At 44.9% G+C, this 27,092-nt stretch overlaps 1 protein-coding gene across 1 annotated transcript in view; it reads right to left on the reverse strand.

Moving 5' to 3' along the window:
* Nucleotides 1–25,197, reverse strand: part of CTNND1 (catenin delta 1) — a 34,191-nt gene extending 8,994 nt beyond the window's left edge. The window contains exons 1-12 of the mRNA XM_056850762.1: nucleotides 25,101–25,197; nucleotides 23,355–23,663; nucleotides 21,514–21,585; nucleotides 20,640–20,798; nucleotides 18,926–19,458; nucleotides 8,193–8,656; nucleotides 7,916–8,099; nucleotides 6,696–6,813; nucleotides 5,385–5,538; nucleotides 5,020–5,037; nucleotides 3,584–3,652; nucleotides 2,180–2,307 (exon numbers count right to left, since the gene is read on the reverse strand). Coding sequence (XP_056706740.1) covers nucleotides 2,180–2,307; nucleotides 3,584–3,652; nucleotides 5,020–5,037; nucleotides 5,385–5,538; nucleotides 6,696–6,813; nucleotides 7,916–8,099; nucleotides 8,193–8,656; nucleotides 18,926–19,458; nucleotides 20,640–20,798; nucleotides 21,514–21,585; nucleotides 23,355–23,549 — 2,094 coding nt within the window. The 5' untranslated portion in view covers nucleotides 23,550–23,663; nucleotides 25,101–25,197. The remainder of the gene's footprint in view (nucleotides 1–2,179; nucleotides 2,308–3,583; nucleotides 3,653–5,019; nucleotides 5,038–5,384; nucleotides 5,539–6,695; nucleotides 6,814–7,915; nucleotides 8,100–8,192; nucleotides 8,657–18,925; nucleotides 19,459–20,639; nucleotides 20,799–21,513; nucleotides 21,586–23,354; nucleotides 23,664–25,100) is intronic.
* Nucleotides 25,198–27,092: the final 1,895 nt, after the last annotated feature.

Below are 27,092 nucleotides of genomic sequence, written 5' to 3' on the forward strand. Positions count from 1 at the left end.
TGCAGGATAATCCCACTACAAAGCAGATGATACTTGGAACAAGATGCCTCTGGCCTTCATTTTGATCTCCAGCCTCGCTAATTTTTCTCTAGGGGAGTACAGTTTCCTCAGGAGCATTCTTATCGCCAAAACCCAATTAATTCAATACTACAACATGTGATTCCCAACACCAGTTATTTAAAAGTTAGCCTACGTGCTTAAACTGGCCTATTATCTTCCCTACCACAATTTTGATTCATTGTTCTATTCTGGCAATTCCCCATTACTCAGAGGCAAAAGCATAGAGGGGGAAGACCTCCAAGTCTGTTTTGAAATGGGACCCAGATGAAGATTCTTGCAGTCATTAAAATGATAAAAGTTCATTCAAGTCTTCCTCTGTGGCTGCTGCCTTCAAAAATGGGTCAGGTGACTACCTAAGCAACCAGATACTGAGCGCCTGTCAAAATTGCTCAAGCAAAGTAGGGGGACGAGAGGGGATAAAAGCGAATATTTCTTGGGTCCTTTCTTCCTCGCCTCTCAGCTCCCCATTCTCACTCCCTGCTAATATAATCTTTGCCCTGGCCAGAGAAAATAAGCCCATCACTGGGTTAGTTTTCTCCCCTTCCCCAACACACCTGCCTTCCATTCAATCTGCACAACAAAGCACAAGAACACCCCCACACACACACACACATCCTGGGATGCTATTTGCAGATTCCTTTAATTAGCAACTTCTAACAGATGTTAATGAGTCAAGCCTGGAAAACCCAAAAGCTACAAGGAGAGGAAGGTTAAGAGACTGGGTATAGGACCGTGTTGGCGAACCTATGGCACGGGTGCCACTTCCGGCACGCGTAGCCCTTTCTGCCGGCACGCACGGTTCCTCCAAGCCGCTGGCCTTTCCGGCTCTGCCCCACCCCGGATGGGGGAGGCTGTAGCCCAGGGGTGGGGAACCTCCGACATCATTGGCGGTGGCCCCCGGACTCTCCCACAGAAGCTGCCGCCATTGCCGCCGCTGGAGCGTGCGTGGCCAGCCAGGCGGGTGGGAGAGCGGGGAACAGAAGCCGAGCGCTCACACTCGGCATGGCCGGCGGCTTCTCCGGCGCCTTCTGGGCCTGTGCGGGCGGAGGGGCATGGCTGGTCGGTGGGTGAGAAGGAGGCACCCTCTGCCCCACCCTGCTCACCTCTCACAAGTCTGCCGCCGCGCCCCACCGAGTGGCAAATCCAAGGCAAAACCTCCCATGCATAAATGGCCTCTTTCTTTTTCTGTCTCCCTCTGTCCTTTTCTTTCTCTCCCTTGCTCCATTTCTTTCTCCCTTTCTCTCTCTTTTTCTTTCTTTCTCTCCCTCCCTTCCTTCCCTTTCCCCCTCCCTTCCCTTCTTTCCTTCCTTCTTTCCCTCCAGCGGCTTCTCCGGCACCCTCTGGGTCTGTGCGGGCGGAGGGGCGTGCAGTCCTATTCCACCTTTGAAGTGCCCACAAGCTATCCTCCAAACACCTTTCCATTTGTCTTGATATGTAGAGAGAAAACACTAAGGAACTAGTTGCCAATCTCCAGGTACTAGCTGGAGATCTGCTATTACAGGTGATCTCCAACCAATAGAGATCAGTTCCCCTGGAAAAAATTGCCACTTTGGCAATTGGACTCTATGGCACTGAAGTCCTTCCCCAAACCCCGCCCTTCTCAGGTGCCACCCCAAAAACCTCCCACTCATGGCGAAGAGGAACTTGGCAACCCTAGCCTCTCCCTCTGGGCCCCCTCTGGGGGTGGTATTCAGGTTAAATTGCCGCATTGGCACTCGGCGATAAATAAGTGGGTTTTTGGTTGCAGTTTGGGCACTCGGTCTCTAAAAGGTTCGCCATCACTGATATAGGAGATGAGGAAAGAAGTGACAGACATTGGAAAACTGGAGCAACAAGGATGAAAGAGGAGGAGCTAGAAAGCAGGTCAAGAGTAAGAAGAGCACACTGAGCAAAGATCTGCTTCTTGCTTGCAGAGAGGGAGCACGTAGCAAGAAGCCATCTTTCACTGCCTGTCAAAGGCGGTCCCAAACCTGCAAGCAGGGCTTAAGCTTCAGTTGCAGGGCTGAACCCAGTCAGAGACCAGGAGCACCTTATGAGAAGCTACCATATTTCTCAGCATATGCAGACACCAAACAAGATGGCTCCAACTTGCAACTGTTGTTTTTGCCCAGTCACTCACCGTCCAGCGTCCCGCACACAGGTTCTGGATGGCTCCTGCAGCGGCCTCTAAGATAGGAGCAGTTTTGCTCTCTTTCAACAGTGAGATGTATATGCGGACAACTTCTGGCTGGAAGAGAAGTTCATAACCTAGCAAAGGAAGGTAAGAGGAGTTATAGATGAAGCCCATCAAGCACAAAGGGGGGGGGGCAGAAAAACTGAGGAGCACCTAGCGCTTTAAAAGTCCATGAAGTCACTCAGTCTACTTCAGGAGGGGATGCTCCAAGACATGCTGCTTTTTAATCCCGTTAGATTGGAATATCCTGCACCTCAGAATAACTACCCATCTGATATCAACGCACCACTTTCATTTCCAGATCTGATAAATCGCTGGCTGTTTCTGGACAGCCTCCCGCTCTGCTCTGCAGTTTAAAACCGTAGAGTTGGACGGGTCGTTAGATGCCATCTAGTCCAACCCCCTGCCCAATAAGGTTAAGTACAGAACTAGAGCACTCTGACCAGGCGGCTCCTCAGACTTGCCCTGAACATCTCCCTGAGCACGTTTTGTGTGCATCTTAACTGTTTAACCCTGTATTTTAACTCTTTTTAAAGTTGTTTTAATTAGGTATGTTTGGGAGAGGAGTTTTAAGGGTTTTATAATGTATTTTATCATGTACATTTTAAACGGTTAGTCACCTTGGTGGCCCTTGTAAGGGCAGAAAGGTGGGATATATATTTTGTAAATAAATGAATAATAAGAGAACCCATGTTTAGCAGAGTTGGTCTTCTCAGATATCAGGGAGCTGAAATCTCCAATTATTACTCTTTCCTTGCTTTGCTGAAACATCTGTAATGTTGTGTTGAATACAAAATACTTTTTTTAGATCACAATGGGTAGCCGTCTTAGTCTGTCAATAGCAGTAGAAAAGAGCAAGAGTCCAGTAGCACCTCAAAGACTAACAAAATTTCTGGCAGGGTATGAGCTTTTGTGAGCCACAGCTATCAAGTATCTGAAGAAGTGAGCTGTGGCTCACGAAAGCTCATACCCTGCCAGAAATTTTGTTAGTCTTTAAGGTGCTAGTGGACTCTTGGTTTTTTCTGACAGTCACTGGACCCCTGACTGCTGATGTTATACCCTTTGGGTCAGGTTACAGAGGCCACAGAGCAAGACTGGCCATTTTCCCAGCACACCTACATGCCACATGTTAAAGAGTTGGGATCACTTTTAAAGTAGAAGAATCTGCATCTCCACCCCATCCCCAATAAAACATGTCTCAACAGTGTGTGATTCATGTCCTTTGCCTTAGTTAAGGATGTGTATGGTGGGACTACCTGTAACAAAAAGCCACAGAAGAGGAGATGAGAGTTGCAGAAGAACACTTTTCCTCCTCTGCATTCCCTTACCACCTTTTTATGGCAAAGATACCTTTTGCGGGTGTTTGTCTTTTGGGGAAGTCCACTATGTCAGCAGAAGGATCCTCTGTTAGTTTTTTACCTTGAAAGAGAGGAAATGACATTAGTGAAGGGAATGGGCATCTCTCAAGGCACAAAATCTCTTCACTGCCTATTCTCAGCAATAAGGAAATTCAATTGCCCCATTTAATTCTTCTGGCTACTGATGACAACTAAGGTTTTCAGAACAACAAGCACTGCTTGAGTCTGCCCAGTGTCAGGTGGGATGCAAACACACAACCTTGATACAGGCCAGAACAACAGTCTATCTGGACCAGTGCCATGTGCAATGTTTGGGAAGCCTCCCAGCATTCTCAGGAAAGAGCCCCCCCACACACACACACACACAGACCATATACATGCAAAGCATGTGATCCACCACTACACGAGGGTCCCTCCACAGGTAATTCAAATTTCCATAAGGCAGAGAAGTTCTTCTGCTGACCACTGGCACTTCACAACTCTCTCGCAAACCCACCTTTCCATTTCACACTAGTATCAAGAACAGAAAGTTGCTGCTGTCAAGAGTTTAGAAGAATGGCTGTGCTCCCTCAACTTCCCCATCTCAATCCAGAAGTCATGTAGCATGCAAGTCAGTGCAATGCCTTTACTAAAAGGTATTAGTAAGAATACTCTGCACCCAAAAGTATCTCTGTGCAATTCCATTTGGATAAAATATTAAGCAAAGTTCGTATCTATCACATTCATATAATTTAACCAGTTCCCAAGAAATCAATTGTTTCACAATGCCTAGGATGGCAAAAGACTAGCAGGAAGGAGCAACATCAAATTAGAAAGAGCCTAAAACTTGACTAACCACCCAATGGAAACCCTGACCAGTAGAAGAGCTTCTGAAAATCAAACTGTCCTGCAGAAGCCAGATGAGACAAAAAGGTACTTCACTGATTTTTTTGTGCATCATTCCATGCCCCTTTTTCCACTGAAGGCTGTGTGAAAATGCCATTCCATACACTGTTCCGAGGTGAAGTGAATTTGCCACAAAGTGCAAGTGCACACTCAGAACTGTGGACAATCACTCACAACTCCCCAATAAGTGCATGTATACAATACATGCATTTTCAGAGTGGTCTGTTGCATTCACAGCTTAAAAGCACATACTTAACACAAACTTAGATTTACACCTGTGAAGTTGTTTTATGCTAGTCCTCCCCTCACTCTGCCACGTGTACTCTGGCAATTCTAATTATTTTCCCATGCAGAGTACAAGCAGAAAGCCAGCATCTGCTCCCAACCATGGACAGTAAAGCAGTACAAGGCAGCTCAGATAGTAGTCCTGTTTTTTGACTAAGCTGCTGGATGTGGCAAGGGCAGAGGGAAGATTGGGAAGTAGCTTGCAATGCTATACACTTTTTAAAACCAAAGATATGAATGTGAAAGAGCTCAGCTTACCTCTTGAGAACCACTCATCTTTTGGCGGAGAGAAGGACAGGGAAGAAGGGAGGCGATAGAGAAGAGATGCCAGCAGGACCACAGGCCATTTGGAAGGAAAGCAAAGAGAAGGGGAAACAGGCCCCAGATTAGTTGAAGACCCAGCCATCACCTTGATTGACACCCCCCCCAAAAAAAGCCCACCATACAAGATATTAGGCCATGACAGGTAAAGAGCAGGAGAGCCAGAAAGTTACCACAGCTACAAAAGGCTCCTATGGCAAGCAACAGCTTGTCTTACAAAGCCAAGAATGACTTCAAGCACTAGAGAACTCCCTCCCTAAACCTGCAAAAACTGCACAGCCACTGGGAACGGCAGATGTTACCTTTGCCTTTTTTGGCACCAAAGCAGCTGGCAGCATGGGGGCCTGTGTTGTTGGCAACGTTGAGGGGAACCTCCTTATAGTTCTCTGCATTTGGTATCTCACGATGCACTTGATATGACAAGTTCCTCAGGAGGCAGACACAGTTTTCCACAAGCTGACAGGAAGACAGAAAATCTTCAAATTAAAAGTGAAGGTTGCTTACATCCATTGCTCCTTAGCACACACACCTTGTGCGGGCAAGGACAGTTAAGTGCCCTGCACCTTAGGGCAAGGATTCTCAGGGAGCCTGGAACCAGTGGTAATCTACCTACGCTGCAGGTCATGAATCTACTCTGAGCACAATCCGCTCAGGGAGAAAAAGGAGCTGTACCATGGAGCATCACAATGGACCACAACACTACATTCATCGGGCATTTCATCAAAAGGGGCCACCAAGAGTCTATAACATTGACATACAGGCATCCCAGTCTACTAGGTTTGGGTCCACAATTGCTTTGGGAAAGGTGGCAGTGGTGACTATGCCCATCCCTCACATTTCCTTTGTCATAAAGAATGAGAAGGTAGTCAGAGGAATAGAGCCAGTGTGGTGTAGTCATCAGTGTTGGGCTAGGTTCTGGGAAACTCCAGGTCTGAATCCCCAATCTGCCATGGAAGCTAGCTGGGGGAACTTGGGCCAGTTGCATACTTTCAGCCTAGCCTACCTTACAGGCTTGTAAGAATAAAATGAAGAAAAATGATGTAAGTAGTCTTTGGTCTCCATTAGGGAGAATGGCAGGGTATAAATGGAGTAAACTAAAATTAAACTCATGGTACTAGCTCACGAGAAAGCAGGAAGGAAAAGAAAAGAAAGTTGACTTCTACGACTGGACATTTTTTCCTGGAAAAAAAGGACAGTCCCATCCCTGCTCTCACATGCTATAACTCTAAATTGATTTGGGGACCCTAGGAGCTAGATTACATTGAACAGATGCTCTGGGCTATAATCCATGCAGCCCAAATGGAACTGCAGATTTCTTAAGCCCTATACATGACCAGAGGGAGAGAAGGAGATGATGATCTAGCCATGGTGGCCTTGAGATGAGAGATGGAAAATGATCCTCATGTGGCATTATTCCTGTCAATCCTCTTCCTGAAGAGGATACCGCAGACTGCTCTTCAAAGCCCTTCAGGTTGCTTTTCTCTAGGCAAAGGAATAACTATCAAGGAAGAGTAATCTGTTCTCTGAACAAACTGTTTCTCTGGCTGTAGAAGAATCATCACTGTCAAGACACCAGGTAGGGAGAATAATGTTGCCTGCTCCACATTCTTTACCTTGCTGTCGGAATCTTTCTGGCCAATTTCTGACTGGACAATGTATATAAGAGCATCCACCAGTCCGTCACACTCCCGCAGCTTTCGACGGGCTTCACTCCTCTCTGAGCTGACATTTCTACAGATTAGAAATACATTAGAAAGGAGGGCACTTTAGTAAGTAATGACTAAACTTTGATGCATCTTCCCCTCTTGTCTAGGAGAAAAGAAAACAGTCATCTTTTGCCTCTCATGTTATACTTAGTGTCACACTGAGGATCCATTAGATATACTTCCTAACGTCAATCCGGACAAACCTAGGATGGAAGCTGATGTCACACCCTGCCCCTCCCTAGGCCCCCGTGGCCTGCTAGTCATACATAAATTGTTGCTGACAATCCCAAATCACACACTTACCAAGCTCAATGCTGCAGGAAGATCAAGGTAGCCAGTGGCCACTTCATTCCTTTCACTCACCATGTGGGCCCTTCCCTCCCCAAATTAAAGATTCAGATATCATAGTATAAGACACTCATGGCCTATAGTTTTGAATTCAATACAGTGGCAAGGATCCTATGGACATGTTACTCTGCGGTGAAGTGTGCTTCCTCTTTCACTCACATGTCAATCTGAATGGAGGCTCATTGACAAGTCACGCAAACGGAAGCACCAGCAGGTTTCATGGCAGAGGGTGTCTGGCACACACACAAAATGCATCAGTCGGATCCAAGCCTTAGATAACCATTTAAGAGCTCTTTGTTCTCCAGCAACTGCATCTCCAGTTTGTTACAAAGAGGCCACCCTCACCAACAAAACTGAGATTTCCCCTCCACTCTGTCTAGACTTCTCAGGAAACAGAAGTAAAAGAAGCCACAAACTCATTTTTTAAAAGCTGATCTTTTCCTGCTGGTTAAGCTGAAAATTTGTCAAAAGGCAGCAAAAAAAAAAAAAAAAGAATTACAAAATGCAAGGCAAAGTCAGACGAAGGAGGGGCTGTGGCTCAGTGGTAGAGCCTCTGCTTGGCATGCAGAAGGTCCCACGTTCAACCCACGGCATCTCCAGTTAAAGGGACTAGGCAAGTAGGTGATGTGAAAGATCTCTGCCTGAGACCCTGGAGAGCTGCTGCCGGTCTGAGTAGACAATACTGACTTTGATGGACCAAGGGTCTGATTCAATATAAGGCAGCTCCATGTGTTCATGAGGGGAGCATAATCCACAACTGCAGGACCCCTGCAGCTTACCTGAGGCAGCCAATGGTATTGGTGAGCACCGACTCCCACTCGATGTGGCGGGGCTTGGAATCTTCGCTGGGCTCCTTCTCCCACCCAGAGCGTGGAATGATGACCTCATCCGTGAGGGCATGTAAGGCATTATCCACAATGGCCATCTTTATCGAGTCATGAGAAGAGAGGTTCCAGAGCGTACCTGAAATGGAGAGAGAGCAGGACCTCAGTAAGGGTCCTGTACATATCAAAGAGAGGCCTGAAACTCATGCCTCTCTCCAAAGGAGGCTCTTACCTGTAATAACTTCAGTGAGGTCCAGGTCACGTGCCTTCCTCAGCAGCCGCACCAGCGCAGGGACGCCGTCACAGTTCTTGATGGCGATCTTGTTGTCCTGGTCCTTGCCAAAGGAGATGTTCTTGAGGGCCCCACATGCGCCATAGTGAACCTCCTTGTTGGGGTGGTCCAGCAGCCCCACTAGAACAGGAATGCCCTTCAGCTTACGCACGTCCGTTTTCACCTTGTCGTTACGGTAGCACAAGTGTTGCAGATAAGCTGCGGCATTGGCCTTCACCGCATCCAGACGAAACCCTAGCATGGCTATCACCTCGGGGAGCTCAGGCTGGCGCCAGTTGGCTGGTGGTGGCCCTCCTTTCCGCAGGCTGTCTAGGCTTGCTAAGCTGCCTCTCTCATGCTGGGCCAGTGGAGCCCAGTAATACTGGTCTCTACCCAAGTCGTCCACTAACATGTCCTCATAACTCCTGTAAACAGAAGGAAAAGAAAGGCAGGCAATTAGATCAGCCACAGCAACCCGACACACTGTCTCAACACTGAAACCAGGCTACTTTACCCATTCACCCATCACAGAGATCTTGGTGGCACAATCAGCAAGGCTTTTATACAAGTCCCAGGCACTGGTAGAAATGGCCTGGCGCCCAGCAGAACAGGACAACACCAGAAGTCAGCTTCAGCACATTGCTCCCACACCAAAAGCACAGTAAAGTCTCAAAGGCTGGACACCATTCAGGGCTCTATTTCTTTGGCACTACTATTTCTTTGGCACCACTACTGAGTTGGTGGAAAACTTTTTGTGGTCCTTTCCTGTACCTGTGCATGAGATGAAGTTTCTGTTCTTATTGCAGAAGCATTCAGAGTAGAGGTCACCATAGCCCCTTGATCAGTGCCTGAAAGGCCCCATCTCCCATAGCCTGACCTAAAGGTGGCCACCAACAAGGCAGTGGGTTACACTTGAGCTTGAAAAAAGGCCCAGGAAAGACAGGCAGCGCCCACTAAAGAAAAAGGACAAGCAAATTTCCAGGCACTAGAAATTAGCCTCTGAGAAACAGAGTTGAACTTGTGGTTTTTCTACCTCTCTTTTGAGAATCTCAAACTAACCAGTTTTTTTCCCTTTCCCCCCAGCAGCCATTTCAGTCTGGCCACCAGGGGGCAGGTTTGTGCCATCCATATCAAACCAAAACCATATTACAACACCCAGTTTGTTCTCACATTCTGCAACATCCCTGCATGCAGCAATTCAAACAGGCACAGACTTCAACAAGATCTGCTGGCTCAGATCTCAAGCAACTCAATTCTTATATGATGCAATCAAACTGCAATGACAGATGCTGTGTCAGGACATTCAAACACAACACCTACAGGCTCTGCTGAAGCACAAGGTTTGAATGTTTGTGTTTACATCTGGTTTAAGATGGTCTCCGTAGCTCTCATAATTAATGCTGGGGTGAGGGGGGAGAGAGAGAGAGAGAGAAAGAATCAGACCAGCTTCCTCCACAAAAGCAGTTCTCACTATGTGGTGTCCCAACTACAGATATATGTCCCAGGTTGGAAATTTTGGTCAGTCACAACAGTTCCAGTATGTGTATTCTTGCCATAGTCACTGCCATCAAGTCACTTCCGACTCATGGCGACCCTGTGAATCAATGTCCTCCAAATCATCCTATCTTTGACAGCCTTGCTCAGATCTTGCAAACTGAGGGCTGTGGCTTCCTTTATTGAGTCCATCCAGCTCTTGTTGGGTCTTCCTCTTTTCCTGCTGCCCTCAACTTTTCCTAGCATGACTGAGTTTTCCAGTGACTCTGGTCTTCTCATAATGTGACCAAAATACGACAGCCTCAGTTTAGTCGTTTTAGCTTCTAGGGTCAGTTTAGGCTTGATTTGATCTATAACCCACTGATTTGTTTTTTTGGCAGTCCACGGTATCTGTAACCCTCTCCTCCAACACCGCATTTCAAAGGAATCTACTTTCTTCCTATCAGCTTTCTTCAATGTCCAGCTTTCACACCCATACATAGTAAAAGGGAATACGATGGCATGAATTAATTTAATCAGCAAGTACTACTGGGAAAAGGGCGTGTGTCTCTTTAAAAGGGAACCAAACAGCAAAAAGAAATAGGCAGCTTTAAAAGCTCCAAGACAGACAGAAATTCTACAAGTGTGGCTTCTCACCATAGTATTGAAAAACTTACACCAACCACCCGTTCCCCCACTTCTGCTCTCTTGCAGAGATCTGGAAACTTGGGCCATGACCCAGGATCCATCTTTCCTTCTTTAAAAGTAGGTTTCTGGTTACTCTAATCACAGAGAACACTGAAGCAGCATCCAAGAGGGGGATTTTAGAGGACTACTGGAAACCCTGCCCAGACCCACAAAGCTTTGCTCCTGTTTATTGGTTCTGCATTTTTATTGTTAGAAACAACACATCGCCATTATGTTACTGTAAACAGACTCCCCCATGGGTAGGGGAGCAGTGGCATATCCCCTTCCCATGTATAAAGTATGATGTATGCTCAGTTCTGCCTTTCTTCCTTTCCCCCCCCTATATTTCAAGGCAGCAACTTGATCAGTAGGCATATCACCTTGTTCCTGGGTTCTAATGCACACCCGATCACAATACATGCCTTTTAAATATAGAACACCGAGCCAAAAGCCAGCCAAGCTGTTACTCCCCAGACACAGAAAGCACTGTCAGCAAACTGACTCAGCTGTTCTTGGTTATTGCATGTGTCATTCTACCCTCATCATGCACACTTCGCCTGTTAACAATACATCTGAGGCACAACCCAGAGTTGTTTCATTTTGATCAAAGTAGTCACTCCCCAAGCTTGTTTGGCAAGGCAAGGAGAAAAGACAGGATGCAGGTACCTCTATGCCTTCTGTTCCATAATCATTGCCCCAACAGGCCATTCGCCCATCAGGATACATCGTTAGGCCTATGATTTGCGTCCATGAATATTGGACTAAAGGGGACCCGAGGGGAAGATGGATCCTCCTGTAACTTCCTTGATGACTCAGTTTATGAGAGACCACAGCTCAATGGTAGAGAACATGTTTTGCAATAATGGTCTCATCCAGGACAAGGAAATTCCTTATAGAAACAAAACTGTGCCATGGTGGCAGAACACCTGCTTTGCAAGTACAATGTCTCAGGTTTCTTGAGAGCAGGGAAGGCTGGGTATAAATCTCAAAATAAAAAGTCAGTCTCTAGTTCAAAAAGGACCTCGAGCCCTGTGAAGGCAAGACAACCAACCCAGGCCAGGGACCTCATGAAGGAACCATCAAATAGCCTCAGAGAAACTGGTAGCGTTCGCCCCTTCCCCATGTTCCCGGGGCCTGCTGAAAAACTTGCAAGTCCTGAAGGGAAAGCAAGAGGAGCCCAGGTCATCACAACTCCTAACGACCCAAGACAAGTTCTGCTATTTGCCATTTTATCTTTGCTACATTTTAAGCTGTAAGCCGCTTTGAATATTTTAACAAAAATCACCTGCCTAGAGACCATGTAGAATGACAATAGACAGTACTGGGGCCCAAGTCAACATAAAGCAGCTGTTGACATCCTCCTCCTAAAATGTTGCTCAATCTCATCTTCATTCTCCTCTGTGGGTATCCAAGCAGGATTGCAAAGGGAACGCAAGTACATTTAGCTTCACCACAAGTAACATTAACCCAAGAAGTCCAATAGCATCTGGACAGTGATCATAGCAGCCTGAGAAGAGCAGAATCCCCACTCTCACGGGTACCTCAAGCACCCAGTGGATGGCAGTTGTCCAGCTGCCTGGCCTTAGTGATCCCATCTGCAGAGGATGTGCTTGATGATTACATACAATAGAAATGGCCTCTTGTAATTTTCTTACCCACCCCAAAGCTTCTAGTAGAGGCTCAAAAGCCAAGTAAGAGCTACCTTTTTGAGAGAAGCAGACAGTTTGATCAAAACTGAAGGGCTAGCCAGACATAAGCGGATTCTGTAACATTTTATGATCTGCATTCAATTAAGGTTTTGTTTTTTTAAAAGCATTTTTATAAAACCTTTCCTTTCGTATACTTCAAGAACAATTCCTGAGCAGAGGTGTGTTTGTCCAGCTCATCACAGGACAAAATGATTCTGAAAACCTTTGGTCTGGAGAAAATGACGTCTTCATCAACATGGGTAGCAAACTTTCCCGAACAGCTTGATCAATGTCTAACCTTATCCTTTATATCTACAATCCACAGCTGCATTTGCTACAATCTAGTATACACACAGTTCTTGTAGGAAAACAGCAGAACCCAACAGGCTTGGCTGGAGTCCTGTGTAAACCAAGAATGCATGCTAACAACCACTGGAGGGAGAAAGGGGGGGAGGATACATATGGGTTCTTCATCAGACAAATCAATGTGGAAAGGGAAGGAAGTTTGACAATTACTGCTCCAAACAACAAATGTCTAATGTTAACATTTGATTTCCATCTTGAAATGTTCACACAGGCCACTCCCATAGTTCTAGGTTATTTTTGAAAGCACATACTGCTTTTTTTGCCCTAATCTCTTAAATCCCAGAATATACGACCCACACACATACTCCCCAAAGTACACTTAAACCCAGCAAATTAAATCAAATGATTCTTAAAACCCCATTGCAAATAAGAGGCATTTGATCTAGCAGCTATTCTGGGGAAACTGCATCAAAGTGATCATATCCTCTCAGAACAAAAACTAGCCCAAGCCTCTATAAAACCTTTGGTGTAGCAATACGAGAACAAGAAAGAATCAACACTCTACAGCAGTTTATTGTCAGACCACATCAACACCGGACGTTCTGTAGATGCTTTATAAAATTTAGCAGAACACCCCAACTGGGTGTTCCTGTCACTTCATGGCAGATTAGTGCCAGAGCATACCAAACCTACTGAAGGTTGTTAAACTTTCCTTCATAAGGCCAGACTGCCAAGTAATGATTATGTTCCTTACTCAGGAACAAGGATGCCAATAGGCCATTTGGCTAGCTACCTTCCATAGATAGAAGAAAGCACAAGGCTCTAAGACAGGATGGTAACTGAGAAGGGCTGTCATATGGAGGATGGTGTTGAGTTGTTTTCTGTTACCCCAGAAATTCGGACCAGAACCAACGGGTTGAAATTAAATCAAAAGAGTTTCCGTCTTGACATTAGGAAAAAACTTCTAACAGTTAGAGCGGTTCCTCAGTGGAACAGGCTTCCTCGGGAGGTGGTAAGCTCTCCTTCTCTGGAGGTTTTTAAGCAGTTGCTAGATGGGCATCTGACAGCAATGCAGATTCTATGACCTTGGGCAGTTCATGGGAGGGAGGGCATCTTGGCCATCTTCTAGGGGTCACTGGAGGTGTTGGGGGGGAGGTAGTTGTGAATTTCCTGCATTGTGCAGGGGGTTGGACTAGATGACCCTGGTGGTCCCTTCCAAAACTATGATTCTATGAGAATATAGCAATGAGGAGCCAATTGCAACAAGTACGTGGATTCCACAGACTTCTGCGTTCTTTGTCAGTCTGCAGATGTCACAGAACTTTCAGCACTGGCAAGCTAGAGGACAGGGTTGAAGTACACAGTGTGTTACACAGTGCAATTACTGGTCAAGCTGACACAGAACGGGGAAGCGTGAACACTATTTTTACATTTTTGTGCAGGCCTGCAAGTTGTTTCACTTTCATACCAGTGGGATTCATGGGGAGATACTGGAGAATTGGTCAGGCAGCAATGAGTCCATCAACAGCAAGGAGCCCTTCTAGTCACAGAACACTTTGTGAATTCTTTTTAGGAATGGACAATTACAGCGCATTCCTGAGAGGAATGCCAGCAAGCTCCAGCGGCATCCGGGTCCAGCGCTGCTGCGGCAGAGGCCGGAGACCGGCGTCCAGCCCTGCATGCCTGCGCTGGGGCCACAAACACCGGCATGCGCCTCCTGGATGCCGATGCTGTGGGACCTTGTGCCAGCGTGGGCTGTCACCGGCCTCCAAAGGGCTTTGGGTGTGGCTGCGGGCGCAGCTCAGGAATGGGCTGTGATGACTGCCAGAACTCTTGGGCATTACTGCCCAATCACAGGCCATAAGAATATCTACACTGTTACTTCCCCACAGAGCAGACATGTATGAGTAATGATATGTCATGGAAAAAGAAAAGGTGTTAGTTTAGCACAAAGGTGAAGGGAAGTGTACAGCTCACTGGCATCTATGAATTGTCACAAGGATACCAAGCATGCACAGATGCGTGGGTTTTGCCCCCAAACCTTCCAGCACTAAATGCAAGTCTTTGATAGGCATGGCTCACTTCACTGTATCTTGCATGCTTGAGACCTACTGGCCATTTACTGGATAATGCCTTCAAAATCTACCATGACTATCTCCACAGACTGGGACCTTGGCCACTACTTGTTCTGTAGTTTATAGGAGGCCCTCATACAGAATAGGAAGCAAAACAACTGCAGTCAAATCTGAAGTTGTAGGTGACCCTTACTCTGGTCTCTGCTGAGAGAACGCTGTTCCAACACGGCACCCAGTTGCTACAGAAATTCTTAAGAAATCAGAGGCCAACTGGGTCCAGGCATTCCCCTATATTTCAGCTTGACCTGGTAGGGTTTATTTTTCACTGGAACTTCTGTACTTTCAAAAGTAGAGAAAACTAATCAAGCAGAAGTAGTCAGCAATGTGTTTGATGAAGAATTTATGGAATTCAGTTATTGTGCAAGCTAAGAGACAAGTTGCTGTGCAGCGACACTGCTTTAGCCTTGCAGGCCTCAGCTCAGGAGTCAAAGCTATGACGGCAGACCAGTCTATTGAGCAAGATGCTAACTTTAGGGACTAACAAAAGGGGCCAGAATTCTTCATTGATAATGGACAAGTCCAGCAGTGAGTAACATTACGCAAGAGGGACACTCTGCATGCCTTTAGCACACCCACTTCATTTTATCTGAAGAATCCAAAGTAGAAGAAAGCATTTGGAATGCTGTTTGAGTATTTATCACTGATTAAAGTAGGAGGACAAAGGAATAAACTCTTAAAGAGATAGGAAGGCTCGAACTGGCATGAAACAGCAAGATGACAGCATGAAGCCAAGTCACGCTAAGCAAAGCAGCACTGCCCAGCCCTATTTTACTAGAAGCCTCAGCCACACCCTCTGGAATAGAGGTTTTTAGCCGAAGTGTTCACATATATGTCCCTGCCATCAGGATAGTCAGTCAGGATATGACCTTCTCTTTCACTTTCAGCCAGAAGCCACCAAATCTGCTCCACATGCATGTTCTAGGAAATTCAGGCTTGAGTGTCTTGCTACTGCAGACACACACACACACACACACGTTACACCTAGTGTCATTTCTGGATTCCCTCTGACATCGTTCCAGGGGAGCATAATTAGCTGCAGCATGAGAGGGAAGGTGAGGAGGTTCTGGTCCTTTTACAGTAGTGTTCTGCTCGCACTACTTTGGACCTAAGCCACTGGCAGTAACTATGCTCTGCACGGTGCATAATCCTTACAGTCAAAGCTTCCTAGGCTGCCTAGTCTAGACTGGATGTTCAGTAATATAAGAAGAGTTGGTTTTTATATGCCGACTTTCTCTACCACTTAAGGCAGAATCAAACGGGCTTACCATCACCTTCCCTTCCCCTCCCCACAACAGGCACTCTGTGAGGTAGGCGGGGCTGAGAGTGACTTGCCCAAGGTCACCCAGCTGGCTTCATGTGTAGGAGTGGGGAAACAAATCCAGTTCACCAGATTAGACTCCACCATTCATGTGGAGGAGAGGGGAATCAAACCCGGTTCTCCAGATCAGACTCCACTGCTCCAACTATCGCTCTTAACCACTACACCACGCTGGCTCTTAAGGGTTTTAAGAACTCTGGTTCAGAACAAAGATGACCTGGGCTCCAAATGCCTCACAGCCCAGCTGTGTGGGAGCTTCTGAACAGCACTGGCAAACCTCTGCCTGCCTATGACAGGACATCTACGGGCTGCTGAATCTGGCCTTGTAATTTAAAAATGAGGGAAGGGAAGAAATCCTCATGTTACCGAGAACGGTGGAACAAAGTTAATCATTGATATTTATTTTTATTTTTTTTAATATTTTTATTATTTTTCACAATATAACAGAAATAAACATCTCAACAATATACTCAGTTGTAACTACTTAAAAAAAGAAAACTCATTATTATTACTGAGAATATGTTATCTATGCTATACAATACTATCTACTATATATGACTTCCCCACATCTTCTTCAGTCACTAATTTTACTGGTTAACACTTTTGCATTTCAAATTAATTTCTAATCCTTATTTTCTTTCTTACAGACTTGCTTTAAACTATCTATACTACTTCTATAAGCAGTTTAAAGTCCTACATGGTTATAATATCATCACTGTCTCTATATAGCATTCTATTATTCTGTTGTAAAGGGATTAGATCAATACATAAACGAATTTTACCGTTTAAAAATTCATCAGAGTAAATCCACCATGCCTCCCTCACACCCCTAAATTAAGCATCATCTTAGCCATTTTCTTGTTTTGGGAGGAGATCTGCCAGTCCTTCTTCATTTCCCAAATTTTTTTCTTCATTTTCCAGAGTAGTAGCTGCAATTCTGACCTCTGAAAATATGAAAGAGGATCCCAATGATTGTATCCATTGGCGTCTTATTAAATTTTCCTGTAGCATCTTGATAAAATCCTTCATCATGTCTCTCTCCATCGCTGGCTGCCAGGAGATGTTTTCTTGGGATAATAATATTCCTCCTGCCAACAGAGTGTAGAGGTATTGAATTCTCCCAAGTTGATTTCTCTCGTTGCCAGCTGATCATTTGTAGCCACCTCTTGGGAGTTAAATTGTTCTGATTCATTGTCATGATTTTCAGTTTTTATCTCCACTTCCATGTAGCATTCAGTCATTATCTCCGTAGTAGCATCTTTTATTTCCATCGGCATAGTCATTGTCATGTCTTGGGTCTTCGTATCATAGATCTCCTCAATAATTGTGTCCAGTTTTCCGTTGATTGATTGATATAAGGTATTCATCATTCCAGCTAGTTGAATCATTTGTTGTGAGAACACTTGTTGTTTTTTAAAGACTAAATCTTGTTGCATTGCAAACATGTCCATTTGTTTAAGTAACATATCTTCCATCCTCTTGTTTGACATATCTGCTAGGTTCTTATATGAAAACGGGCTTTGTAATTTTCAAAATATCCTCAATTACGCTTCAGAGCGGTACAGTCAGAAAAAGGGAAGTAGACAGGAAACTGCAGTATCATAGACCCTGTGTCGTCTCCACTCAGTGGTTCAGTGGTAGAAGCAATTTGATGGTTGCACCGGGGAAACTCACTTCCAGTCTTACGATCTGTCCTGTCTTTTCGATGGTAACAAAGCCCTTCTTACTATCTTCCGGTCCTTAGAAGCGACGTGGCTGGAGGACTAACTGAACCGGAAAGAACCAGAAGTGGGGGGGGGGGGGTTCCGTCTCACTCCCTCCCCTCAAAGCATTTAATTGGTAGTTGTAAAGTCATTCAAAAGTCCCATTTATTGCATCTACTCACTGATCTAATTGATAAGGTCTTTGTCAGTTTGTTTAATGACGTTTATTTATTTAAAGAGTCTCGTTACGTTGGGCTGGGAGACGCGGTTTTCGTAGGTATTTTTATCGTCGTTCAAATCTTCTCAATCAAGTTAAAAGCAAAAAGTATCTTTTTACTCACTCTGACTTCCAAAGGTGAGGCATCTTGTTCTTTTCATAGATTCTTTGATGTTAATGGATAGAGAAGGTCAAAGCCTAAATCCAAAGAGTCGTTCTTGGCATTGGTAGCCCCCTCGGTGCCGGCGGGACAATGTCCAAATCTCCGAAAGGCTTAATGAAAGCTCTCTCTGAGAATATGGGAGTCAAACCGCTCTGACGGCTGCAGGGGAATTCCTGCTTCCCGATCCACTATTTAGAACCGGGTTGGAGTGCTTTTTTGCACCCCAAATCTAAACGACTCTTGGTCTCTCGGGAGCTCCCAAGAGACAATGGCACTCAGACCAAACGCTCTACCGGAAGTCTGCCTGCCTATGACAGGACATCTACAGGCTGATGAATCTGGCCTTGTAATTTAAAAATGAGGGAAGGGAAGAAATCCTCATGTTACCGAGAACGGTGGAACAAAGTTCATCATTGATATTTAGATACCATTTTCCTTGTGAAGGAATCTTTTCTGCATGGAGGAGCATTCCATCATGCAAGCCGTCACCCACAACCTGAAGCAACACAACTCAGACTTAGTTTTACCATTTCAGCATGATCTAGGTTACACAGTCCCACGTCATTCTTGCAACTAGAGCAATATGATGATGATATAGCCATCCCACAGCTAGAAATGCTACAGCATGAGAAAAAATCAAAAGAGGTCGGCACATACATAATTTTCCTCCTCTAAACCCCGCCCCCAATATTTCCAACAGATAAAATTAGAGTTTTTTCAGTGCCCCCAAAATATTTCCATGAAAGGCAGAGCAGAGAAGGAAAATACCACGGGCAAAGACAGACTGGGGACACTGAAGCCAGAACAAGGAACTGCCTTTTCTCTGCTTATCTTTCAAAACCACATTACCACCTTCAGCAGAGAAGTTAAAGTTATTCCTTTCCCCACTGCACTCCTAAAGATGAGAGATTTATACCCCCAGTGCAACTTTTAGACACAGTATAACCAGGGAGACCACGCTATTGCCAAGGACATCTACAATACAAGCAGCTGTATGCACCTACCTAAGCCTCTGGCGGGGGTCAGAAGGAGTCCCAGTCCGTCTGGCTGTACTATAGTCTTTCATTGTGCCATAATCCAGGTCTTCATACCCCATACTGCGCTGGTCATCCTCCAACCCATAGGGTTCTGCATGGAAGCGGTTCAAGTCCATGTTGCTTCCCCCAACTCGCACCTGAGGCTGGGGCCCATAGACATCTTGACGGCTAGGGGCTCGGTAGCCATCCATGGAGGGGCGATAGCGCTCATCGATACGGGTCACGCGGGACAAACTACCATAGTTGTGTTCACTACCATGGTAGCCATCTTCATAAGGGCGGCCATAACCATCTGGGTAGTGGTAGTTTCGAGGAAGGGTGGCCGTGCCTGGCTGGCTCATGTAGGCACCAGGACCACCATTGGTGTTTTTCCTGAAGTTCCTATCCATGGTCTGGATGTAGTTGTTGGTGACTGGAGAGCCATCTACAGGTAACCCATCTGGACCAACAGGTACCTGCTGTACTGTGCGTGTGGTCATGGTCTTCACCACCTTCTTCACCTAGAAAATTAATCATGCATGATTAGGTACCTGGCAATTTCCCCCCTCAACACAGGTGGCTTTGCCCCCAGTACTGAATTCCCCATTAACCCCACGGGACATTGCTCTGCACATATTCAAGCTTTAGCAATTTCTTGTTATGGGCCACCCTTATGTCTGGATACCCAATGTTCTCAAGCCCTATAATTCTACAAGACAGCCATACTGCTGTCAAATAGAGAAAGATCAAATAGAGAAAGCAAGCACTATGCACACTACCCTGAGATCCTTTGACTAAAAATGGGCAAGATGTTACTTAGGCCAGTCTAAAAATCATGGTTTCAGATCTGGGCTAGGTAGTAGCTCTGGTCATCATCATTTCCAATTAAATGCAGTTAAGCCTGGCAAGAGGAACGCACAATCTTATAGTTAAATCCATTGTCAACCTTAAAGTTGTATAATTCTCTTGTAGTCATTACTTTTGTCTTCTTGATGTTCAGCTGCAGTCCTGCTTTGGCACTTTCTCTTTTAACTTTCAGCAGTAGTCGTTTCAAGTCCTCGCTATTTTCAGCCATTAATGTAGTATCATCGGCATATCTCAAATTGTTAATGTTCCTCCCCCAAATTTTCACTCCACCTTCCTCTAAATCTAATCCAGCTTTCCTAATGATATGTTCTGCATACAGATTGAAGAGGTAGGGAGATAAAATACATCCTTGTCTAACACCTTTGCCAATTGGAAACCATTCTGTTTCTCCATATTCTGTCCTAACAGTGACCTCTTGTCCAGACATTCTAGCTGTATCTGAAGAAGTGAGCTGTGGCTCACGAAAGCTCATACCCTACCAGTAAATATTTTTGTTAGTCTTTAAGGTGCTACTGGACTCTTGCCCTTTTTGACTCTTGTCCAGAGTACAGGTTGCGCATCAAAACGATCAGATGTTGTGGCACATCCATTTCCTTTAAAACCAGCCACAGCTTTTCATGATCTACAGCTTTTCATGATCCACAGTCAAAAGCTTTGTTGTAATCTATGAAACACAAGCTGATTTTCTTCCGAAATTATCTCATATGCTCTCTGCCATTAGAGGCACTGAAAAATTAAGCGACACACACAATGAATGCCCACCCTGCCCAGCTTTCACAAGGAGAGCAGACATTGTTCTGTAATATGAGGCATGCTAACTTTTCTCTAGCCTTACTGTGGTTTCTGTACGGCGAGTTGTTCCATCATCTGAGGTCTCTACAGAAACAACAGACATGGCACCCTCTGGGTCTTCCTCCATTGTGTAAGTCTCTTCCACAATTTGTCCTGGATCCTGCATTCTGGGAATGGTGCTGTATATGAGGTGACTGTGGTCCTGGGGGAATGATTAGGACACAGCATTTCAAACCAATTCTGCCCTGACTATACCAGAAGACTCCCTATAACCCACCCACCATTTGTAAAGTCCCCCTTAACATCCTCAGAGAGAAGCTGGGGACAACAACAAAAATTTAGTTTTGTTTTTTAAAGATTAAATACATTTAAAGTGCTCCCTGAGTGCTCTAATTAATACAGGATAGAACTGAATGATGCTGTGTAAGTTACAATTTGTATCAGTTCATTACTGAAACAAGGGGGAAAATTGGATGGGAGACAAAAAATACTGGGTGGCTTTTGACCCTACGCAGAATGGAAAAGTAAATGACTCATGCTTCTGCTCTGAACCGCATCCAAAAACATTGGATATAACTGACCAACATCCTTATAATGGCCTCTTGTGATGTTTAGGCCCCAGATCTTGCTATAAAAAGGAAGAATTTAGAAGCATTCAGGGCCAATTCTTGATTTAAAAAAAAATCAAAACACAGACAAGCAGGAGAAGGACCTGGGATCGATCCCTAGCTGCTCCTGTTAAAGGCCTTAGGAAAGTCCTCTCTCTACCCAAGGCCTTAAGAGAACTGCTGTCAGTCACAGTAGATGAATCAATGGTCTGACTCTGTATGAGGCAGCTTCATGTCTGACATAGCATCAGCATCCCATCCCAGTAATCTAGAGTCGCAGAAGCAAGAAATCTTTTTTTTTCTCTTTACCTGTGGTCCGTTGAGTTTCAGTTCTGAGAATTTCTGCCTCTCCAGGTCAGCATTGCCCAGAAAGCGGCCGTTCTGTAAGAGACAACAGGAGTGAATCTGAATCCAGGACTGGGAAGCATGGGAAAGAAAAGTCAGCTGCTGTATGTAGTTGAATAAGTTCAGCCAGGCCACCTTATAGTCTATCTGTATGCCTGGCCACTTCATCCATTAAGAGGCTAGAAGCATGGACTAAGGTGATTTGAAAGCAATGTGGGACATTTTGGCTGTACAGAATATGGTTCCTTTTTTTTGCCATCAAGTCACAGTTGACACGGTGTCCCTGTAGGGTTGTCAAGGCAAGAGACCTTCAGAGGTGGTTTGCTGTTGCCTGCCTCTGCATCAGGACCCTGGTATTTCTTGGAAGTCTCCCGTCCAAATATTTGCCAGGGTCAAGGCTGAGCATGTGTGACTGGCCCAAGGTCACGAAGTAAGTTGCCATGGCAGAGTGGGGATTTGAACCTGTATTTCCCAGATCCTAGTGCAACACTTTAACCACTATACCACGATGGCTCTCATGGTTCTTTATAGGCTTATAAAAATATAGATTTTTTTCAGGAAACATCTCCATTAAGATCAGCATAGGTTAAAATTATACATACTGGAAAGCATTCAAACATCTGTTCTATGATGCCCCAATCCAACAGATACTCAACAGTTTATACTAAAACAGGTGATTGTATACAGAAAGCCATATTGACAAACATTTCAGAGACTGGATTTTCCCCAGTATAACAGATCGAAGTCATCTTCCTCATCCTATATATCTAGGGAGACTTGTCTCATTAGACCCCGTCATCACCAAAATGAAAAATAGTTGAAGGTAAGGTCATGGGACACTTCAGTTTAACTCTCTTATAGGCCACTACCATGGCAGTGAATCTGTTAAATGGGAAAGGAGCACTCCTATAGCCATAAGCATAATTCTCAGTTGCAAAGTATAACTTTCCCCAAGTTTACCCTTTAATATAAAGAAAAGACTATAGAAAAACCAAACAAAGGGGAAAACAAGACGACCTCTGGCTAAATGCCCAACAGAAGCCGCTTGAAAGCCCTCCCACTTACTCACAATGGTGGCATTTCCCTCACACGACTCCATCAGGGCAAAACCAGCTGCCTGCAAAGATGCTTTAGAGATGCTGTGCTTTCTAAGAAATAACCACCTTTGCATGAGGCTTCATTTCACTGTTGCAATTCAAGAATTATTGTCTATTAGTCCTTTAGTCTAACAACTTTTAGAGGCTACCTCTTACTAGATACATGACAAGTAACTACAGCACAGATGTCAGGGGATATTTGAGACTGAAGCCACTTGTATTATGCAACAAGCAACAGCTAAGAAGCTGTAGGTGCTAATCTACAGCACCTTTTTTATGCACCAGGGAGGTCATTGCACACAATATTCCCCAAACAAAGCACTCTCAACATGTCTGCCAAAGTTGGTTTTTGAGCTGTGCATCCAACTTCATGTACAGTAGCTCTGCATTTTAGACTGTCACTACTAGTATACTCAGAAGGCATAATGACCAAGTATACTCAGTAGGCATAATAAACACAGAGTCTAGTGGTCTAAATCTTTCATTGTTTAATGTCTCCATTACAGCATCCCTAAAATAAAGGCTTTAAGGGACCTCCTAACAAATGGGCACTGGCAAGGTACCTCATCAAGCACATGTAGCTACGGAGAATACTGTAGCTTGAGGACCTTGAGCCAGACTACTATCAAGGCCACACCCCAGCAGGCACCACTTAAACTGGGAGCAGACAAGCATTCCGCTTGCCCACCTCACCTGAGGCTATTTTACCTGGTGCCGGCGGGTGAGGGTGCCGTTGGCCATGGTCTGGCTGGCATCCTGTGGGGAGACACGGACGCGCTCCAGCTGCGCAGAGACATGGCGCCGCTCCTCCTCCAGCGCCCGTGTCAGCTTCTCAAATTGTGCCTCCTGCTCTTTGACGGAGGCAAGTATACTGGCAGTCGACTCCACTTCTGAGTCATCCATGGTTGTGAAGGCCCCGCACGGGGGGAGAGAGGGCGCAAGGCAGGAAGATGCCACGGGTTTGGTGGGAACTGGTGTCACACAGAAAGGGGGATGGAGGGGAGAAGGAGCCCCTCACTTCACAGATGGGAAGAAAGTAAGAAGAGAGATCTTCAATCAGGAAAGAGAGATTAAAAATCAAATTTGAAAGGCCAGGTTTTACCCACACCCCAACCCAATCAGCAAAGCAGAACAACTGATATGACAGTTTCCCCATCCAGTCTCTCCATGGCAACAAGACCAAGGATCAGTGTTCAATAGGATTTTCTTTCACAAGGGTGCTCCTGCCACAGTGAAGGATCTCTATCTCATTACCTCCTTCCCTGTAGAAGCACATCAACGACATTGGGTAGGGCAAATCCAAATTTCAGCATCGTGCTAACTATCTCTTGGGTAATTTTGATTGCACCCCCAAAATAAACAGTTGTCATACGTGCTCAGGGAGCAATTCTGCCCCCCACCCCGACAGACAATGGATCTCTATTAACCCTACAGTCTGGTTCTCTTGCTTATGCAATCTAGATCATGTTACTAAGTCATAGTTCCCTCAGATATATGGGCACCCCTGCTGTTTTCATCCTTATTGAATGACTCTCTCTGGATGGGAAACTCAATCAGGGTGAAATTGTGTACAATATGACAGAATTCATAGGGTAAGCAATTCTGTACTGAAAAAAATAGTCTGGACTAGGTTCTCAATTTAGATGACTTCCTGTAACCAAGAATAGCCCACATAGTCTGTTTTTAAGCATAGATGAAGAATGGATGTACGCAGCCCTAGTAACTTTCATTACCTTGTTTGCAAGGTAAAGGTCTTTACCAGAGACCATCCCATCTTTAACATATGGTATTTAGTGTGCTCTGGCTCCAGTTTCTAAAATATACTGTGCCAGCACTTTCAGAATTGACTGGCCTGTTTCAGCCCACACCTTTTTTTGGAGAAAAAGGAAGATGCATAATAATGCAGCACTTATATGACTTGTCGATATCCTTGAAATAGTTACAAAAGGAGAAGCTTGCCAACTCCTTGAGAAGTCAGGACTGGCACTATACAGGAAAGCAGAACCACCAAGGAGAAACATGAATCAGGAGACTTAAATCCCTTGGTCCATTTTACAGGGAAACCTGTCCCTCACACCAGTTCCCTACAAGAGGACTATTCTTCAGACCTGATTATCTGCTTAAAACTGTGGGTGTACAGATGAAAAATGAATGTGGCTGTCAGCTCCCGTAACAAGGATAAACAAGATGGGCAAGGAGAGCAAGCTTTTTTACCTATCGTATCACAAGCCCAAGGCTGATGTGAAGGTGCTCAGAACAGGCACTGGCGTTTACACACTCAACTGGAATGTCTTGGGACACTGAACCAATCCCCTTTTAAGGATATGAGGCTAGATTATTACGCAATCCATGCACAAAAGATTTTAACATTGTTAGTCAAGAGGAAATAGAGCCCACCACCCACACCGACAGACAGTAAGTCAACATATTAAGATTTTCCCATACCATACACACCTGTGAAGGAAGGCCGATCTGTATCGATTGGCTAAGGCACAGCCTGGTCTAAGTGCAGAAAGTCATGGAAGAAGCAGCCCAGCCACCAACAGCAAGGAAGCAGGAAGGAGAAGGCTGCAGAGATAGCAGGAAGGAATTTTTTTTTTAAATCACAAGTGCAAATTTAAAAGGAAGCAAGAGAGTCAGGTAAGGGAGGGTTCAAGGTTAAATATTTATTCATTTTTAAAATTTATATCCCAGTAAAACTGCTAAAATATAAGGATTTTATTAACTAGCAAAATATAAAATGAGGAGAGTGAATTCTGGGTTGGGTGATCTGAGGCACAGTGGATCTTTTACAATGGAAGGTGAGATGGCACAAAAGGGAAAGTTCACAAACCATCCCTGGATGTCAGCAAGACCAGACAATAATACAGACATGCTCAGGGGAAAACAACTTGTAAATCTAATATCTCTCCTAATCTCCATTTATAAAATGTTAGTAGTTGTATTACTACATGGCTGGTTTATGATCTGCTTCTTAATTTTAACAGTAATTATTTCACTACGAAGTTACTACTATCTTAGAGACCTGTTTGGAAGCCAAAGAGGCAGGATAGAAATGGCAAAGAATTATTCCGTATACATGATGCTGGCAGCTCAGTGAACCAAACAGCTTTAACGTCCCAGTATTCTGGTTAAGGAAAGATACAGGAGGATGGGGCTCTCCAGCACAGGCACACATCCCACCTCCGGAAAGCCTTGTCCAAGCAAGTCAACATAGGCAGAGCTTCAAAACTCCAGCAAAATCAAGGCAGGGATGACATGCTCGGGCTAGTCTGGCCTCCAAGACAGATAGCGCCTCTCCCCACTTTCCCACGGTACTGGCGACACACCAGCCCTTAGAATAAATTTACACATAAGGCTAGGGGCATAACAATAAGGGGGGGAAACCTTTGTAGAGCATACAGGAGAAAACGTCTCATGACTACTACCATGTCTGCACAGTCCATCCTGCAGACACCCAACAGCTTTTAACTCACAACGTGCCCATCTTCCCTGGTTGCTCATCCCATTGAAACCCAATGCTTGCCACACCCATGCTCGTGGCCCCTCCTAAAAAATTAAGAGGTGTTGCTTTTGGGATGTTGGCAAAGGTCTTCCACATTGCTCCAAGAAGGTCTTATGCCTCCAGCAATCCATCACATGCACAATTGCTCCCCCCTCCACCTTTCAGTGTAGTGTAGTGGTTAAAGTGTCAGACCAGCATCTGGGAAACCCACATCCAAATCCCCACTTTGCTATGAAACTTATCAGGTGACATTGGTCCAGTCACATACTTTCAGCCTTACTTATCTCACAGGGTTGTTGTGAAGATAAAATGAAGGAGGGGAGAATGATGCTTTAAGCTATTTTGAATCCCTGCTGGGGAGACAAGCAGGGTATAAGTATATAAAAACTACTACTGTGGAAATTGCCCCTGTAATGCCCCATTTTGACCAAGGATCAACATCAACACTTCCGTCACAATCAAAAGATCTAGCAGCCCTCAATTCCAGAATCTCACAAATTCTACATGAATCTACTGCAGCCAAAGCAGCAAAGAGCGTCACAACTCCTTGAAGGTAGCTCTGGCCTGCAAATACTTATGCCTCAATCTAGTCTATAGTTTTTAAAGTTCACAGGAGCTCTGTTTTTCCAAATCCTTAAGGAGAGACTTTTATTTCTTTAATTAAAGATGTGGGACAACCCCCACCTGTATAATTTGGTTATCTCTAGAAGTCTCAACTACGGAGGTACGGTTTGTTAAAGCAGGGGAAACGCTATATGCACGGCCGGATTAAGACCTTTAGAGGCTCTAAGCACTTGAAAGATTTTGGTGCCCCCATATATATGTAAAAACAACAATATTAAATTAATTAATAATAAAAAATATATCAGGCACAGTGTGATTATTCTTACTTTTTCTTCATCTTTATGTTTTTTTAAAGGATAAGAGTAAAAATTGTGATG

The sequence above is a fragment of the Euleptes europaea genome, chromosome 6 (genome assembly GCF_029931775.1).
Source record: "Euleptes europaea isolate rEulEur1 chromosome 6, rEulEur1.hap1, whole genome shotgun sequence".
Taxonomy (NCBI): Eukaryota; Metazoa; Chordata; class Lepidosauria; order Squamata; family Sphaerodactylidae; genus Euleptes; species Euleptes europaea.